At 34.6% G+C, this 18,652-nt stretch overlaps 1 protein-coding gene across 11 annotated transcripts in view; it reads right to left on the bottom strand.

Annotated features, from left to right (window-relative positions):
• ATF2 (activating transcription factor 2) overlaps positions 1-18,652 on the bottom strand; it is a 53,769-nt gene continuing 35,117 nt past the window's right edge. For 8 of the 11 annotated variants that reach the window (XM_009681770.2, XM_009681775.2, XM_009681773.2 and 5 more), the window contains 3 exons: positions 15,701-15,907; positions 9,355-9,460; positions 1-2,669 (listed from right to left, as the gene is read on the bottom strand). In XM_009681770.2, coding sequence (XP_009680065.1) covers positions 2,443-2,669; positions 9,355-9,460; positions 15,701-15,907 — 540 coding nt within the window. In that variant the 3' untranslated portion in view covers positions 1-2,442. The other 3 variants (XM_068948510.1, XM_068948511.1, XR_011141901.1) reach the window with 2 other exon arrangements.

Raw genomic sequence — 18,652 nt, 5'->3', positions numbered from 1 at the left:
CCTTTTAGAACAATTATAATTTCATTAAAATAGGAACATAACTTATAGACTTTATTCTCTTTGATGATTTACTCATGCAAACTGCACATAAAAGAAAACAGTACAGTTTGTGAAACATGTCAAATGTAAAGACCCAAAATGCTTAAGTACAGAAGTAGTGTGACAAACGTCTCAAAACGGAATCCATGGTTGTACGACTAGTAACTTTTCTCTATTTGCTGAACACAGATAGATTTTAATGGTTCTTTTTCCAGCCCCACTGTTAAATTCATTAACTGCTTACGCGTCTCCTATACGCTTATGTGGACTTATTTTACAAGCGCAATTGTTTTGTTATAAAAAAAACCTCCACTTATATAAGTATGATTTGAAAAGCCTTTGTGTTTAGGAGAGCAAATTATAGTGTAATCCATGAGGCCTTATCTAGTCCACCAAAACTACAATGAAAAATAACTGTAAAGTAACTGTATAGCTTTCTTGCAGAATTCACATTTTGTGCCTTTGCAACTAATTGCCTTCTCACCAGATGTGTATTGTATTTTACCGTTCCAGAAACATAACTGTTACAGCTTTTTTCTTGAAACTGGGAAAGACTTCTAAACACATGAGGTTATCAACTCAACTTCCTTATTTTAAAAATACAAAATACTTAGAATCCCTATTATTTTCATGCTTAAAACCCTGAAATGAAATATATATATATGACTTAGATATGTCTCTGTCCAGTTTTCATTATAGTATGGTCGTATATATATATTGTAGAAATTATGATTTTCTTGTGGATCAATTACAATTTTAGATTTAAAACTGAATCAAATATGAAATTTGATGGCACTGACACTTAAAACAGATAGTATAGGGTGGAGAAGGAAGAGCAAATGAACTACACAAACCATTATAAATGCATTAAATCTTTGTTATATACATAGAGGAATCCTGCTTTACTGCCAGTTGCTACTATGCTTCTGTTTTCGCTATTATACAAAGTTTTCCGACCTGAAAGCACACATCTACTTTTTTTTTTTAAAACAACTTAATCTATTGTAAAATATTGTACTGTATTTTGAACATGAGTACAGAATCAAAATAGATAATGGCACATTTAAAAAACTCAATATCCTACAGATGATTGGATAATGAGAAAAAGTGTACCTACAATCATCTCATCAGAAACAAACTACATCATGGAATGTTAGTTATCCAAGTTCGCACAGTAAATAACATTTTAAAACTGCAATCACCTATCAGCCAGCATCACATTGAAGGCATCTTTAAACATTCAAGCAAAAGACTGCTGGCATAAACTACTGAACCATTCTCACGCACACACCACACACACCACATTATAATTACATTGTTTCCAAGATACCGTAGATACTGATTTTTTTTTTTCCACAAGAAAGGTATCAAAATTTTTGCTACTAAAAGATGACAGTGCTTACACAAGAATTAAGTACAAGTTAGCTTGCAAATACAAGACAATGACAAAAAAAGTCTTGAATTGTCTGAAGGAGGATTTTAGGCTTTTCTGGCATCCAAAACCGTGAGTAAATTCCTTAGTCTGTGACTCAAAAATCCACAAAATATCAACCTACTTTGGAATACAAAGTATTCCATATTTGATAACCCTGTATTTTACAATAAGCTTACTGGTTTTAGCCTAGCAACAAAGGGTAGTTACAGATATCTGTTTTGAGTGGAAAAGTAAAGCTCTCCTCCCCCTAGAAAGAAAGTGTTGGGAAGGGGGGGAACTGACATCAATTTTCAAAGAAATCTATTTAGTAACGATCCTCATCTAGGACAGGTATGTGCATAAAAGTACTGTATCTCATATACTGTACTGGCCCTGTTAAACAAATTAAAAAACCCCAACAGTTAAAAAGCCAAACAAAATGCTATACACACACAAAAAATTTTTCTCCCAATGTTCTTCCTCTTATAATGTGCAAAACAACAAAAAGGCAAAAAGACTAAAAGCAAATTTACTGTTACTGTCTTTCTCTTGCCTAGTGCTTTATGACCTTGCTAACATTACAAAGTCAATAGGGACTATGCAGAACTTTGGTATAAAATGTCACATAATATTACGATCACAGTCTTGGGGATGACTTTTAGTACTTCACCCCAATGCTTGTTGAAATAATACCAAATTAAAAATGAAATAAACCACATTGTACTGTACACACGCTTTACACAGAGCACAGAAAATAACTTGTAAACTAATATTAAAAAAAAAAAAAATCAGTCTTTTACTAAGAGACTAGAAACTGGTGTTCTGTCTCATCTTCATCTGCCAATCATTAAAGCCAAATTTAGGTTTGATTTTTAAAAATGAATAATTTTAAGCTACAGATTTCTCCTAGATGGAGACTGGTCTTTTGCTGATTTCCCTTTAAAGTCACAAATGTATATCTAAGAAACTGATGCAAAGCAAGTTTTTAATCAACTTCCTGACGGCTGCGACTGGGAGGGAGGCGCCATGACAATCTGGGAAAGCACGGGCTCTGTGCTCTGGTCTGCCATCTGGGTGAGAACGGAAGTGGCCACTGCTTCTGCCTTGGAAGTCGAACTTACTCCATTCGAAGTGCTGACAGAACTGTGCTGAATAGCTTCTGTATGCGGACTACTTGGCACTGATATGTCTTCGGAACTGTCATCTTTATCTGCAGCTTAAGAAGAAAAATTCATGTTTATTTTCCTGGAAGGCACACCACCACTTTCCAGATAACAGCAATCATCTTCTAAATAACTAAAATTGATGGTATAATACAGAACAATAAATGGCAACAAAAATCTTATTTTCAGGCTTTTTCAAAAACACTGGTTTTTAAGCAAAAAATATGGACTGTATTACGGAGTATTTAGGAAACAAGTAAATTTTTACATCTTTAAAATCATGATTAATATTGTCTGATTTCCCACCTAGCAAATCAGCTGATGAGTATGACACCTAATTCTAATGACAAATGCTCATATCAATAAGCAGTATTTAAAGTTTAAAATACCACATGGTCTCCTAATACTATATAAATTATTCTGATTTAGATTTTTAAAGTGTACCACTCACTGTATTTGCTTAGCAATCAAACAAGAGACTAATGCTATGTTTAATAACAGTTGTGACAATCATATCTGAAAAACTGTGTAGACAGTTTTAATTAATTAGTAATTGGACAATTCTTATTAGTTGGACAATACTTCCAAAAGTTTTCAACCTACATTCTTTTATCATAGTGAAGTTCAGTAACATTTTTACCATGTAAATGCCTGTCAATAAAATTTATTAACACTTCATTAAAAAAAAAATGTAGGTATTCTACACAAAATTGAATTACTGAAGTGAATTAGCCACACAGTCACAACAATTTTTCTCAGGACAGAGGATAAATAGATTAAAAGAATTTACAAACTGGCCTGGTTTAAAGTGTTTTTCCTCACACAGATGTCCTAAATCATGTTTTTTCAGAGATGCAAAAGTTAGCAAAGGTATGCAAACATAAATATAGTCACATAAACATAAATATAGATGCAAACACTCAAGCAAAAAGCTGAATTAAGGACTAAAAAAAGAAAACCTACTGGTTTTCACTCAAAATCAAAAATATAAATACCAAATGTAACTTTTTTTTCACTACTTTATGCTACTTAGTGTTTTCCAAATATTTTTCACAAAAGATTTATGTACTGACCTAATCCCAATATACAGGTTGACAACTGGAAGACAAAAGCCCTTTCTAAACGCTACTGACCAGTGTATAACGTACCATAGAAAAATACAAGCACTATCTGAAGAAGCATGAACTGTTGCTTGTGACACAGCAACAGAACTAAAGTTTGATTTGCCTTTGGGATCCCTTTCAGATTTGCTTGAGATTGGCCTACAAGTTCAGAAGTTACTCGGGGAAATAGAAGAGATGGGATAAAAATGACGCCAACTCTAAAAGATGAACAAGACTGTGATCACACTGTCTCCGTTCCATACAAAACCAGGCTAATAGCAGTAACTAAAAATGAATACAAAATATGAACAAACAGCGATGAAATGAAGTTTATGACAAACTGAGGTTTATATGAAATACCGGGTAAGAAAAATCACTGAATTAGCAAGACAACACAAGAAAATCTTTAAAGCAACGCCATTTATACTAAGGACACACTCCTCAAATCCTGAAAGTAATAGTTCTACTGCTATTGGTTGTTTCTGGAAAAGCAAGGTAAGGTCAGAGAGATGTGTAAGTAAGCAAAACTGTCATTTTTTTCCTAAGAAACACTGCCTGCATGGATAAGGTAACAATTTCTCTTTATAACCCTTTTACAAGGGCATGGAGATAATCCTTTGAAAGCATCATAATGTTCTTACCCACAAGGCTAACTATTTTTACATGTATTGTGTTTTTTTTTTTTTTTTTCCAAAAAATAGATCTTTCAAACATCAAAGGAGCTAGATGGATGAAATTGAGCTAGGACTGCTGACAGTTACCACATATTTTAAGATTATAGGACAACTGAATATAGCAAGACGAAGAGACATAAAATACTTCTGAAAGATGTTTGTGATTCTCAGTAGGATTCGTACATTCAAGAAAAATGGAACAGAACATGAACAAGTGCCAATTCAGGTAACGGCATTCAACAGGGGTCCATCTTTGCTACAGTTCCATCAAGAACAGCATGATCTGATGAAAAAACCAAACAAGTAAAAGGAACATGTGCAAACTTTGTTAAAAAACAGAAGGAAATTTTAGCCACTTCCTGAAAAAAAACTGAATTAATGGTTAGGACAGTAGCATATACTTCCCCTCAAACAGAATGAAATGGCTGTGAGTGGGCCATCATGTATCACATACAAACTCCATGCTGTCACACCTGCTCTTCTTCTTCTGAGCTGCTGTTATGTCATAGAAACCTCAAACTTCCTAGTTATGCCTCTTTTGCTGAACCTGATGCCCTGGGTGGCCAAATCCTCCTTATCCTCAAGTAGGAAAAAAGGTCAGTTCTAAATGCTGCAAGGTAGAGATAGCCAGGAAATAAAGCAGATCGTCATCTTTCAGCCAGAGGAAAAAAAAAGAGCTACGTCCATTGTTTTGTATCCCTTAACACGCATGCTCGCTGTTAAATTGACCTGAAAGAAATGCTTGTAGCAATATCACACTTGAACAGAACAGGAGCAGGGTTTGATTTTCTGGTTCTGGTGGAGTCAGATAGACCATATATGCAATGGAAGAAACAAATCTGAGAACGCTAATGATCACCAGAGTACAACACAAGCTTTTATATCTCACTGAGCAGATGAACATACTGTACTGAAGAGATAAGAGCACAAAATTCAGTCATTTTCAGATGCTAGGGGCTGGAGGCAGAAGCTTACAGCAGGCACAGACTATCATAAGATACAGACTTAACTGATGCTCACAAATTTGACTGGAAGTTTAAATCCTTGCAACAACTACTAAGTACTATTCAGAAATACCCTTCCTAAAGAATAGCTATTTTGATTTCCTTGGTAGCACTAAGTCTACAGGAATAGCAGCCAAAAATTGAATACACAACTCCATTTGAAGAATGAGAAACAAACAAAAAAGCATAGTCAGTGAATAGAGTGTGTACCTACGGTCACCCTGCTACAAAGGTCACCTGTTTTCTTAAGCCTGAAGACTGGGAAAAAGGCTTCTAGAAGAACACAGGAAAGTCACATTTACATTCTGACACAGCTTTTATTTTTAATTGACCTGAGAATTGCCAGGCACAGGATTATAGTTTCAAGAATGTAACTGAAACACAACACCAATATCATACTGTACAAAATGTGGAAAAAAAAGGCACGTCACCTTTTAGCAGCTCCCCTAGCTTTGCCTCAAACTAAGGAAAATGCAAGGTCTAAAAGCAGAAGTGAATCTAGAGAAGTAACTTGTCCTATAATTAGAAGGCTGAAAATCTGCAGACCTGTGTCACATGAGCTTTCCTGAAGACTGTATCACTCCTAGACAAGTTGCTTCATAAAAAGAGCAGGTCATTTTGGAAGAGTAATACGATGTGCACTAGACTGTGCTGTTGAAAAGCTTCTAAAACTACCAAACAAAGCACAGAGAACACTTTAGAGGATGTACTGAAGAGTACTGTTGTAGAGTAGTTAAACATTGCTACTGCTTATCAGCATTGCTCACCTATAGCTTTCAGGAATTTAAGCAAACAGAAAATGTAGTCTTCAGGAAAAGAAATCCCAAACCTCAAAACGGGAGTGAGTAAGCAAGCATTGAGATAAAGTGATCTGGAACTCCTTTCAGTCGCCTGGCAATCACAAGAAAGGAAGCCTAACAGTAATTTTGAACAAGGCCCTCCATGGACTATAGAGGGATTCAAGCCTAGAAATGCTGATTCCCAGTTGAGTTGACCTTTGTCAATATCCCCTTCGGTTACTGAAGGGCCGTCACCTCTCAGCGGCAGGCTGTAGGAATACAGTAATTATCTGAGCTGTGGAACTGGTTAGTCATCTCCACCGCTTCTTTAAAACTAACTAAAGAACCCCAGAAAAAGTATTTAATATCACCTTCATAACAGCATCTATTTAACTTAATTTAAAATGCAGTTTTGCACAAAAGCTCTGGAAATGTATGGCGTTCTTTTGAAAATAAATATGAAAAATATCAAAAACATCCTTTTCAACTTTTTCACAACTAGAATTTTCACACCACACTTTCTTCCTGCAAGTTTTCAACTGATGCCTGCCTCAAGTCCAAGAAAATCCTGAGAAAATATATAAAAGGAGACTTTTAAAAATAATTTGGTATAGAAGAGCTGAAATAAAGCCTAAATGAAAAAATCATTTAGATATTGCCTACATACTGCACTTTTTTTTTTTTTTTTTTTAAATATTTAAGGACTCATTCAAAACCAACAGAATTCCTCTTCGGGGATGAAAAAGTTTACACTGGCTGACAACTCATACATTGCACCAGATTTTCATCGCTGCTGCTGATGCTCAAAACATAGTAACCGTGTTTCTGGTTTCTCTGTCCTGATAATACACTCCCTTGGAGCAGGCACAAGAGATTTAAAAATAATGAAAACATGGCTCCTAGGAATAGTCTTAGAAGAAGAAAAGAGAATCTTCATTCTTGCGCTCTTCACTTGGTATGAGGCAAAAATATGTCCAGGGAATCTGAAAGATCTTAGAAGATATGTAGGTAGGTGACAAAAATACCCTGCAAAACCACAGATTGTTTGTGCCTATTTAAGTGTGTCATAAGTGAAACCTCATTAAATTGCACTTAGCTATTAAAACGCTCTCTTCATGGTATAAACTAGCACTGTCTCAGCAATGCACAACATTCAGCGCCGCAGGAACACTGAAATATGGTCTCTTTTACTTCCATAGAGACAGAATGCTACATACCCCTCGATACTTTTTGAAGCCATTCAACTTACATGACCGTTCCCCAAAGAACATAATAAAGAGCTGCTTATTTAAAAATACTTTTTTTTAGCCATGCCACTTTCATGAACACATGAGCTGAAATTCCTCCCTCATAAACTATAATTTGGTCACTGTCACATGAAGATAATGTGACATAACGCCTTCAAAGAGATAACATTAAAATTGTCATTTGTGCTGAACTTTTAACTTCAAAAGACTATTGAAGAAACTAAGTGAGCTATGTCTCCAATTCCCTTGCTTACTATAATTTTATTTTTTTCTAAAATGCTCCTGCTGATTAGTATTTTAGTACTTATTTATTTTTCATTCTTTAGTAAATTAGGAACTTTGTAGTCCTTTTCTGAGGGCAGAAAATAATATTACTAAACAGGTCATCGTTAGTACTTTAAAAAGAAATCCTTAGCAGGCCCTTAACATGCCCTAGTTTGCCAGGCTGTTTTGAAGTTCTGTGCTTTCACATTTTTCATGCAAATTCAGGAACACATATGTATCCTCAAAACATCACAATTCAAGAAACCCTTTTCTTTTTTTTTTTTTTTTTTTCCTTTTGGAAAAACCTCGCATACATAATGTTAGCTTCCCTAGTAGCTTCTGTATGAAATTATGTTGTTCTGTCAGATGGGAGCCATAATGGCCTCATCCCTGCAGCAATCATTGTTAATATAAATCCCAAACATATTTCTATACACTTCCAATTTACTCCAAGATGCTATTTTCCATCCTGTCAAAATGACTGGAGATCAAAGGACCAAGATTTATAAGCTCAAAACTGACAAAATCAGTATTCTAAATATATACGGCAATGGATAGTTGCTAAATCTCCTGAATCTTTTAAATTAAAAAATATTGCCCATTCTGATGAAACTGCTTACAATGACTACAAGTAAAGATGGTGGCCATTAAGTTTTATCGCAAGCACCTGAGGATCTGTTTGCATGCAATACAAAATGTTCCTTTATTCTCCTGAATTACTGACATTGGCAAATTAAAATGAAGTGGCTACATATGGCAGAAACAATCTTCACATTTACAAGTATCCTGAAATATCACTAAATCATAAAAACGAAAGCTGTGGGTTATATATTATGAATGTTGCCTAATGCATTCCCAGCTCAGTTATTTGTTACAAATTTGTGTACAATGGACAAAATTGGCCATTTATTCTACAACAGCAGCAGCTGGTTCTAGCACTGTGTATCATATCCAAAAATGAAGTTACAAGTCAGGAAAGCATCATTAACCCTTAAAACGCTGGAAGGATGAAAATCAAGCAAGTTACCTAAAACAAAAACATGCATAAGGAAAGAAGTGGTGTTACTGAAGCTCTCAGTATTCCCTTAACTATTAGAATTGCTTTTTAAAAATATCCTGTTATAGAAAAGTAGATGTTTAATTTGAAAATCAAAACAATCTAGAAGACAGTGTACAGTAAGAGCCATGAACTTGCATCTGATTATTTTAACAGCTTGACTGATCCTGGATGTTGTGGTAAATGAGGACAGCTGTTATATTACCTCTACTGAAATCCCATTATGATATTGAAAAAAAAACCCAAGGACCTTTCACTGTCCTAGGCTAAGATAAAGTATAAAGAAATGGTTTATCATGTGCTATTAATACTTTAATTATATTTTCCAAAGCAGGTGTAGTAGCATATAGTCCTTAAATGCTGATTATCATACACATTTATTAAACCAACATAAAACCTTTAATGTTATGCAACATTTCAACTGAAAGAACTTATAAAAAATATTTCTAAATATCGCATTCATTCCTGTCTTGCAATAACCTTCAAAATTTTCTTTAAATCTTTAATGCAATATTAGAACTGCACTTCTCATTTTTAATGTTCATTCAGTTCACTTCGGCAGTATTTCATTGATGCAGCCTAAGGCTATAGGTAATGGAACATTACTCACTATGATAGCCAGATTTCTTCTGCATGGCGGTTACAGGGCAATCTTTATGAGCCAGAAGAAGCTGCTTCAGCTGTGCCACTTCATTTCTCAGCAGGGTGACTTCATTCTAAAGGAGAAGAAAGTTATGTACTTTACGCAGCTCAATCTACACATATTTGGGAGGTAAGTATTAAGTTTTATAGGATTTTCAGTTGTTCATTTAGGGACAAATAAAATACAATAAATTTCCATTTGGTATATATTGCAAAAATTTATGTATTTTTTGACTTCAGAATACTTAAATATTAGCTGAAACTTGACCGACTTTATGTTTTACTTAAACTAAGAAACGGTTTTATGGTAAATAACAACGTATTTTTCAGTTTGCAGACTGCAGAGTCTGCATATAGTCTCACTCACGTGATCCAGCTACCGTAAGAATCTTCTGCAGGGTTTTGTGATGAATTCTAACCAGAGTAAGCCTACATTTAACCACTCACATTTTAACAGATGCCACAGCCAACAAAACAGACAAGTTAACCAATGGAGAATGATACCTGGTGACTATATTTAATTTTGATTTTGTAAAAGGAAATCTCATGTGATGTAAAAAAAAAATTTGGCAAGTATCTATTGATTATTACAATGATTTTACTTTTGTTAACCACGTACAAACCAAGTGCTGTAGGAAGGAACAACGATAATTGATAGTGATGATAAAACCCTGAAATGTCGGCTTGTGTCACAGAAGCAGAGTGTAATCTAGGAGGCAGCGCTTGCAGGATCTAGTAACTGGGTTCATTTCCAAGCTGTAGCACTCTGCTATTGGGTGACCTTGAGCAAGGTCATTTTACTTCTTTGTGCTTCAATTTTCCCATTTGTAAAATGGAGGACAATGATACTTACCTTTCTTGTAAAGCAGTTTGATATGTATGGATGAAGAAGCACTACATAAACGCATTATATGTGACAATCCAAATTAAGAACACTATGTCATTTTGATAGATCCATTTTCACTTAAAAGAGCAGAAAAATGTTTATGTACCTACAGAATCCAGGCATCTGTTATGCTTTGTGATCCCTACATCTTGTCACTATGCATGCTTTTCAGGGGTTAATTTTTCTTTTAAATGTAAATCCCTCTCACCAATATGAAACACTTGAAGTTACTTAGCCTAGAAGAACCTTATATGACATAATTGTTCAGTAAATGTTTTTGCATTTAGGAGTAGGTTAAAGAAAAATCTAACATAGGAAAATTGGATTGCAAATAAACTTATGTGGCAAAAAAACACATGACAACTTCAGCATATTTACTTGCAAGTTAGAAATGAAGCAATCCAGTGATTGAAGAGATGAATTATAACTAAAAGTATCCTAAAATTAGGAAAAGATATTTAAAGGAGAATTTATTTGGTTTAATTATCCTACTTAAACATAAACATTAAAACATAAACATTAAAAAAACCCAACAAAACCTGTTCTTCTAAGACAAAGCTCCTTCCATTTAGGAGAGAAAAATCTTAAGCATTTATACTTACTAAATTATCTTAGAAAACTATTAAGTACTACTTTTCTATTCAATCATTTTACTGTGTCAAATATCCCTTTTAGAAACCTGGTATTTAAAACAAAAACAAGAGCATAAAGAGAGGCAAAAATCTGACTCAACTGAAGTTTCTAAGGAAATTAAAAAGGGATTACAAACAAAAATGTTGCAATAAAAAAAAAACAAACACCACTATCAGCTCTCAGTTTCCCTTTCAGGCTTCCCTGAAATTACATGTCCAGAAATCTTGGGCTGTCACTGGTAAGTACACTACTTAAACCTTCAGCTCTCAGTTTCCTCTTAGTTCGCCATGTTCTTTACTGAGGAGCCACAAGTCTGGACGCCAAGCAGGCAGCTGCACAAAATTGACAAAGTTGAGCGAGAACAAAACAAAAGTGCTGATGTAGTTTTGAGACACTTCTTTATAACCTACAGTTGCTGCAGAAGCAGCAGTCTCCAAGAACATAATACATACTTCTGTTGGTTAAGGAATATCTGCAAAATTAATGACTCAATCGAGAAAAAGTTTTCAGCAAGTTTCTAAACTTCGTCCCTGGTATTTTAAGGAAGAATTTTATATATTAACAGCATAAATAAAAATGACATGGCTGCCTACTGGTGTAAATAATTCTAATGTTTATAAAAATGATCGAAAAGGCAGTTTATAGATTAATCTCAGTTGTATTATAAATACTAAGAATTTTGCTAACAGCAATACAGAAAACCAAATATGTTCTCTTACATTAAAGCAGATTTTAAAAATGGAACAGCACATCCTACATACAAACTACAAAAGTTAAGGTATTACCATTGAATACATAACTTTCAATGCTACTAACACAAATACTGTGTGCCAATAATGCCGTATTCAATTTATGAATCATTCCTGAAAATCGTTAAGAGTTTATCTGCTAGATAAACAGTATATGGAATGTCACAGAAAGGCAATCCATGGTTGCCATTTATATATTACTAGTAAAACCTACTTTTGGTTGCTAATAAACAGGAATTTTTAAAACTGGACCAACATCTATACACTTTTTGCATTTTTCTTAGTGTGCGTGTATGTGAGACATTATGAAGTCCCTCCATCTCATCCAGAACATGTTAACATGTAGTTTTCTTTACAGAAAATAGGCTAACAAGAAGAAACACAAGGAATAAACTTTTCAAGAGATGACAAAGAAAGTTTTAGCCCTGGAAAGTGAATGCTCCTCCTCATGACATACTCAAGTCAAGTATCATGATAAATGCTTCTTTACACAAGCATGAAATATATTTCCTACACTACCTAACAAATAGAAAATACAGATTTTTTTTTTACATTCACTTACTCCAAAGTGTGCTGTTAAAGAGCACAGTTCTGGAGAAAAAGCATACCTATTTCTACCTGTACTGCCTTTTTCAAAAGATACTTATTTTCTCTTCTGCAGTCTTGGCAAGGCTGTCATCCACCGTATGACATTCTCTCCCATATCTGCCTATTTTTCACTGGATCCAAAACAAGTATGTAATTGTGGGATTAGATTAACAAGGTGTGGGGCAACATTGCTGAGGTATATTTACCAAAACTATCACCAGAGAGACAGGTAGCAGTAACTGTAATGGGGATAGTTTATAGTCTGAGTTAAACACTGGTAATCCTTCTCCTTTTTGGATATGCTTGCATGGAAAAGGACCATTACTTACGTGCAACTTTTTCATAATTTAGCCTCCTTTAAGCAGCTTCTGCAGCATTAGTACAAACCAACACTGCCTACTGATAATGGATGTCCTTTAAAATCTACAGTGACCTCCTACGGAAAGCAGGCCATCCTTCTACTCGGAATTAACATTACGCCCTCTAAGATTATTAAAGCCACAGGGTACAAGTAGAGCCCATACACGAACTTTGGTGTCCGATACTGCAGTACGACTGAACGGCCGCTGGGGACAGACTGTCAATAGTTCCTTAAGAACATCTTCCACGGAACATCATACCCCGCAGTAGTTGCGCAAAGTGCTATATCAAATTCAAGATCCACAAGCAATCCAACTTATTTGCAGAGAACAGAGTCCACAAGAGTAAGCAGTAATAAATAAATAAAAACCCCCAAACCAAGCCAATAAAAAATCCCCCAACTCTTAAAAGGGGAAGCATGAAACAATTTACGAAACAGAACCTATAATAAAGGCAGCCAATCCGATCTAAATGTGTCATTGACAGGACGTAACTGACAGAAATCCTCTCTCAAACAAAAAATTTGAAAAATAATACTTAAAGAAACAAAGTGAAGTTATATTCAACCATTTTAAAAAATAAGTAAATACAGGAACTGGAATGTAACATGGAAGGTCAAAGTAGACTTTGCTTGTACAGAAGTTCATCTACAGAAAGCTGAGAACTATGAACATACAGCAACCAAGTAAAAAATACCATTTTCAAAATCTGTATATACTGTTAAAGAGCTTTCTTTCTTAAAAACCTTCAATTTTACAGGGTTTTTGTGTGTTTTCACATTGAAAAGAATTTATATTTAAGAAAACTGACAACAGCTGAAAGAAGTTAAAACTTCTTATGTGAAACAATATAATATAATTTTAAGTTGTTTTAGCATTAACTTGCTTTTGGAAGAATGACATTTCAGTAAATTCAGCTGAGCAGGGCACTTAGATATTAACAAAATATGAACTACTAAACCCTAACATGCAGTCTATAAAAACTGTATTAAGGCAAAACTCTAAACTTATTAAATATAACATAAGTAATCATGGGTCATTACTGCCCACTATGCTGATCAGCTGTGTTAGCCTGTCAAGTGAAGAATTATTAAGGAAATATAGGATTGATTAATGTTTTCACATAAAGTACAGTTTAATTATTTCTCTGACATTCAATTTTCTTTACAAGTCATTCTGTTCTTCACAGTTAACGGTTTTGCTTTTGGCAGACTATACGAAATTTCTTTTTCTTGAATTCCCTATTACCGAGTTAACTCTTCGAAATCTGGAAACCTAAAGCTTTCTTCATATTGTGCATATTTTTAAACCAGAATCAAAATTTAGATGCAATTATAGGCCTAAACAATGCACACAGATAAATATCACGCTATTTTACATAGGCAACCACAGTTATACTAACAGGTTAGGAAAGCTTACGGAGGTCACTGACTTAAAGTCACAGGATAAACAGAAGTTTTTAGTATCTACTCTAAAAGAGATGAAACATAATAATCTCCTTTCTGACTTTAGACTGTAATCTCATCCCTAATTTTATTTCTGAGGTGACTAAATACACCACATACTACAAACAGTGCAAAGACCAATGGGAAAAACTGACTCTCCGATGGGGAGAAAACAAGGCATCCTACATGGGACAACAATTTTTAAATTTTTCCCTGAAATGGCTTCACTGGAATTCTTAAACCCCTACAAGGGTTTACTTAAGAACAGAGCACCTTACTACCAGATAACAAGACAAAATGTTAAATTTGAATAGCTCTATATGGCTGCATTGTTTTTATTAAAATATCTGAAAACTACTCTAATTATATGCTGCATCTATTAAATGAGGGTTAGAACATACTGCATGTAACAGAAACAGGATTTCCTTCCTGTTAATGCAAAGTGAAAGACTACTAGGATATTCTGCAACTGTGTGCTTAGGCATGAATTTCTCACACTTTACAGTCTCGGATATTGAATATTTTTAAAGACATGAAGCTGAAGGAGGTTGATGCACTGCCATTTTGGTTACATGATAAAAATAATCTCAACATGCCCTGCTTTCCAGGTGGCCAAGCTGAGACACTTTCTTTATCAAATATAATGAGAGAGGAATTTTAATAGGAGGAATATCTGTGAGGTTCTGTCAATTTGGGTCAAACTCAGTCAACAAGCTGCAAAGAAAGAACAAGAAGGAATAATTTAAAATATCAGAATATTTTCCATTAAGTTTTAAAAATAATTTATTTATTTAGGAAATAAGTTTTCCTTTATATCATTTCCAAAATAAAGCTTTTAGATTTTTTATTTTGAAACAATGTTTGGTGATAATTTTTACGTATGGCTGGAAAACACTAAGAAAGTATGTGTTATCATTTAATAACAGTTTAAACAAAAGGGTCTTACATTGTCCTACAGCGGAAAAATGTGTCCACATCACAACTTTCGAACGACTGACCACCTCAGCAGAGCTAGAAAAATGATCGGGAACATACACTAAACTATCTTCTTACAATGTACATCCCTCACTATAGGATCGACGCACACTGAGAGGGCAGTGTGGTGAAATTTGCGCTGCCACTTCCTGTGCTGTACCTGTTCTGTGGACAAAAGAGGCCTTCAGTTTCCAGTGATGTCAATCTGGCACCTTTCACGAGTCCCTACATTCACTTTAAAGGAAAAAAAGTGAAGTTAAAAAGAACCAAAAGACCAAAGAAAATCAAAACAAAACTTTTATTTAAATAACTCAAGTTGTGATACAAATTGTTAAGAGCAAGACGTTTAAGTTAAAGTTATTACTTGGCTAATGAGCCTTTACTCCAACGTAGCGTGTCATCCTTGTTTAGCATCACAACTTGAAAGTTATTTAAAATGGAGCAAAGGACAAGTGGGCAGAATCCTTAGGTTCACATGTCTTAAAAGTTGAATATTTTCTTATATTCTTATTTTACTGATGATATGTGCAATTCAATGCTGAATTTTTGGTTCTGAACCGAGCCACCTTTTACAAAACTATTTATATTTCAGATTTCATGCAAAGCGTATGCTCCATTGATCCAGGATCACTGTCTAAGAAAGCAAAAACTTTGCTTTTGCTTGAAATAAAAAGTATACCTGCAACTGGCCATTTAGTGAGCTCAAGTCCTCGGCCTTTTTCTCCAGTGACTGCACCCAGACTTTCCGCTTCTGTCGGCATCGGGAAGCAGCAGCACGGTTTCGCTCCAGAAACTTCCTTCTTTTCTCATCGGGGTCTTCATTGGCAGCTCTTCTTCGCCGACCACCCGTATTGGGTGTTTGTGGCGTAGGCTGAGCTGGTGATGCCTGAAAACAGTAAAAAGTGGTAAAGAGACTATCAGTGTAACAGTATTCATGACAAACTACAGAATTCATATAAACACATCACATCTTTAGAAAAGCATTCACAATGTTTCTAAGTATATTCAGGCTATATACTCATATATTTTGTAGAAAGCTATGTCATGCAATTGTACAGCTATTTTAAAAAAAACTTTTACTGTATTTACCCTCTTCATCATGTTACATTAACATGTAACATTTTAATCAAGGCTCTAGTTTTAGTGTTTAAAAGTGTACTGAAGAAAAGCCACTCATCATCTTGCATTAAATTTATGACATTCACATTTGGCACATAAATAAAGCCTGGAAGAAATACCTCTTAGATAGACTCTCAGACATTCTTGTACCAATCCTGACAACATAAAGTGACCAAGTACTTACAAACGGTAAATTGTTAAACTCTTTTGTGCAAAATAGCTTTTAAAATCAGATTTGGCAGTAAAAATCTTTATATAGTTTCTACTTTTTACCCTTCCAAAACACCCTTCACTAAAACCTAATTACAATTCCAATACTGCAGAATTATTTATGCTCAATATAAAAAAAACTGCTTGTCAAGTAATCTGAACATTAGTTGGTATTTACTGATCACTGGATCTCCAAATAGCAATTTCCTACCTGTTGATGTTGCGTTCCCACACAACATCAAGTTCCTTTTTATCTACCTGTATATAATGACATAATCAAAATATTTCAAAATTAATTACGCATTATACTCCTTTCACAAAAACAGATCCCGGGCAAGAATCTATTAATAGCAGTGTCATTTATAAAAACCATATATCTGGTCCAGAAATGAAAGGAGCCGCATCTTTTTTTATGCCTGTAATCAATAGCCATAGGTTTTAATTGCAGCTGCAGTGAAAGCATTTAGATTGGCCAGTATAATCAAATAATAGATCCAAAAAAACATTTGGAGCAAAAAGTTACATCATTGGAAGATAATCTCTGTTTTAAGGCTACTGTTCTGTCATACTTTCTGAAGTTTTCTAAAAGAGAATATTTTCATAATACTACATGGTAGAGTTTTCAGGATGAAAAGCTTGCTGTTTGGTTATTTTGAATACTACTGAAAAGTGTAACAACTTCTAAAGCTGAAGAATCACGGGAACTGTCTCAAAAGTCTGATTTTTTTTTTTTTAAGTTCTACTGATAAGTCCATAATTTTGTAGTTGAAGAAGAAGCAGTTACAGATGTGCAAACGCCCTGAATTTCAAAAGTACTTCATACACGTGACTCAAAGCATCTCTTACAGTATCTTTTACCCTGTTGACTGTAAGATCATGTCAAGTAAATATGGTATCTGCGGGAAAGTGCTGTCACTTTGATTAAACTTAAAACTTTTATACAGTAAAACTGGCACGTACCTATTTGATATGACAACCTCTGAAAATTTGGCCCTTTCAGAAGGTAGTTATTAGTCTCAATCTTTCTCCTTAGGTGTGCAGTCCTATAGATACTCCTGTGAAAGATCTCAATGTCTTATTGGTAGGAAGAAAACATTTCCAAGTGTTCCATTCCTAAATGCTGATTTGAGTTCTCAGATTTTTTTTTTTGTTTATTACCCACGTCAAATTTATGCCAAGAACCACAAGAATTAGCATTGGTATCTTGATATATATTTGGGGGTTTTAAATTTAAAAATAAAACTTTCTTACTGTGCTAGACTGAGTGTGTAGGTACCACATGCATATATAATGTAGATAGTTATATTCCGTCTATCCTATCACTTGAAAGGATTTTAAGATCTATTATATCATTCTGAAAACACTCCTGAGATTTTACAGATGTTTTGAAGCTGTTGATCAAAGCTGAGATTTCATCATCTAAGTTGAGTCATTGTCCTTATGAGAGATCTGTTACGTGTTCTGAAGAAGTTTTAAGATCTTTTTCACATGGCTTTGTTCTTAACACCTCAAAGGCTACAATAACAACATCCTCAGGCAAAAAATAAATCTATTCTTAAAGATCAAGTTCTACAACCCTGTTCAATATCAGAACAATAACACTTAAGAACAGGTATTTCACAGCAGTTTTTGCATTATTTGCAGAGCTAGAAAACAGATAAGGAGTATAAGAAGTATAAGAAGGAGTACAGTATTTACTTAAATTCCTATGTTTAAAAGAATTTATAAGGGCAGCAATGACTGATTGGCAACTCTGTTTTACTTGCTTTGCAGGCTGACTACAAAAATAAATGAAATATACCTCTAAAATACGCCAACCTGATATGTCCTCTCATTTGCCTTTTGTTCAGGGATACTGACTGTTTTCATTGCAACCAATAATTATTTTCTTAAGAAAATACTTCAACAATTTTCTTAAAAGCAGAGCAGCAGCAATCCTCCACGATACAAACTACAGCTTTTGAATACTTCTGCGCTCACACATGGAATAATCGCCTCCAGTGGCACTCCCACTCCCAGTGGGACTCAGAGTTCTTGCTCTTTTTTCTCCTGTTCTCATCTATCCTCCAAACGGAAAAGAATAGCACTACTAAGCCCCCAATTCCCCTTTCACTAACCAGGAGGACATGGCACACTTAATCACACACCCAAGACTCTTCCTGTGGCAGTCCAGAAAAGATCCTTCAAGCAAATTAACATCAGCATGATACCTGATATAGTTAAAAAAAATTCTAAAGAGTGTTTACAATATGAAATATTGAACAGATGCAATATCAACACAAAGTAAGAGCACTTGATTTTT

Source organism: Struthio camelus, chromosome 6, assembly GCF_040807025.1.
Source record: "Struthio camelus isolate bStrCam1 chromosome 6, bStrCam1.hap1, whole genome shotgun sequence".
NCBI lineage: Eukaryota > Metazoa > Chordata > Aves > Struthioniformes > Struthionidae > Struthio > Struthio camelus.
This window is presented reverse-complemented; position numbering and strand designations above follow the sequence as displayed.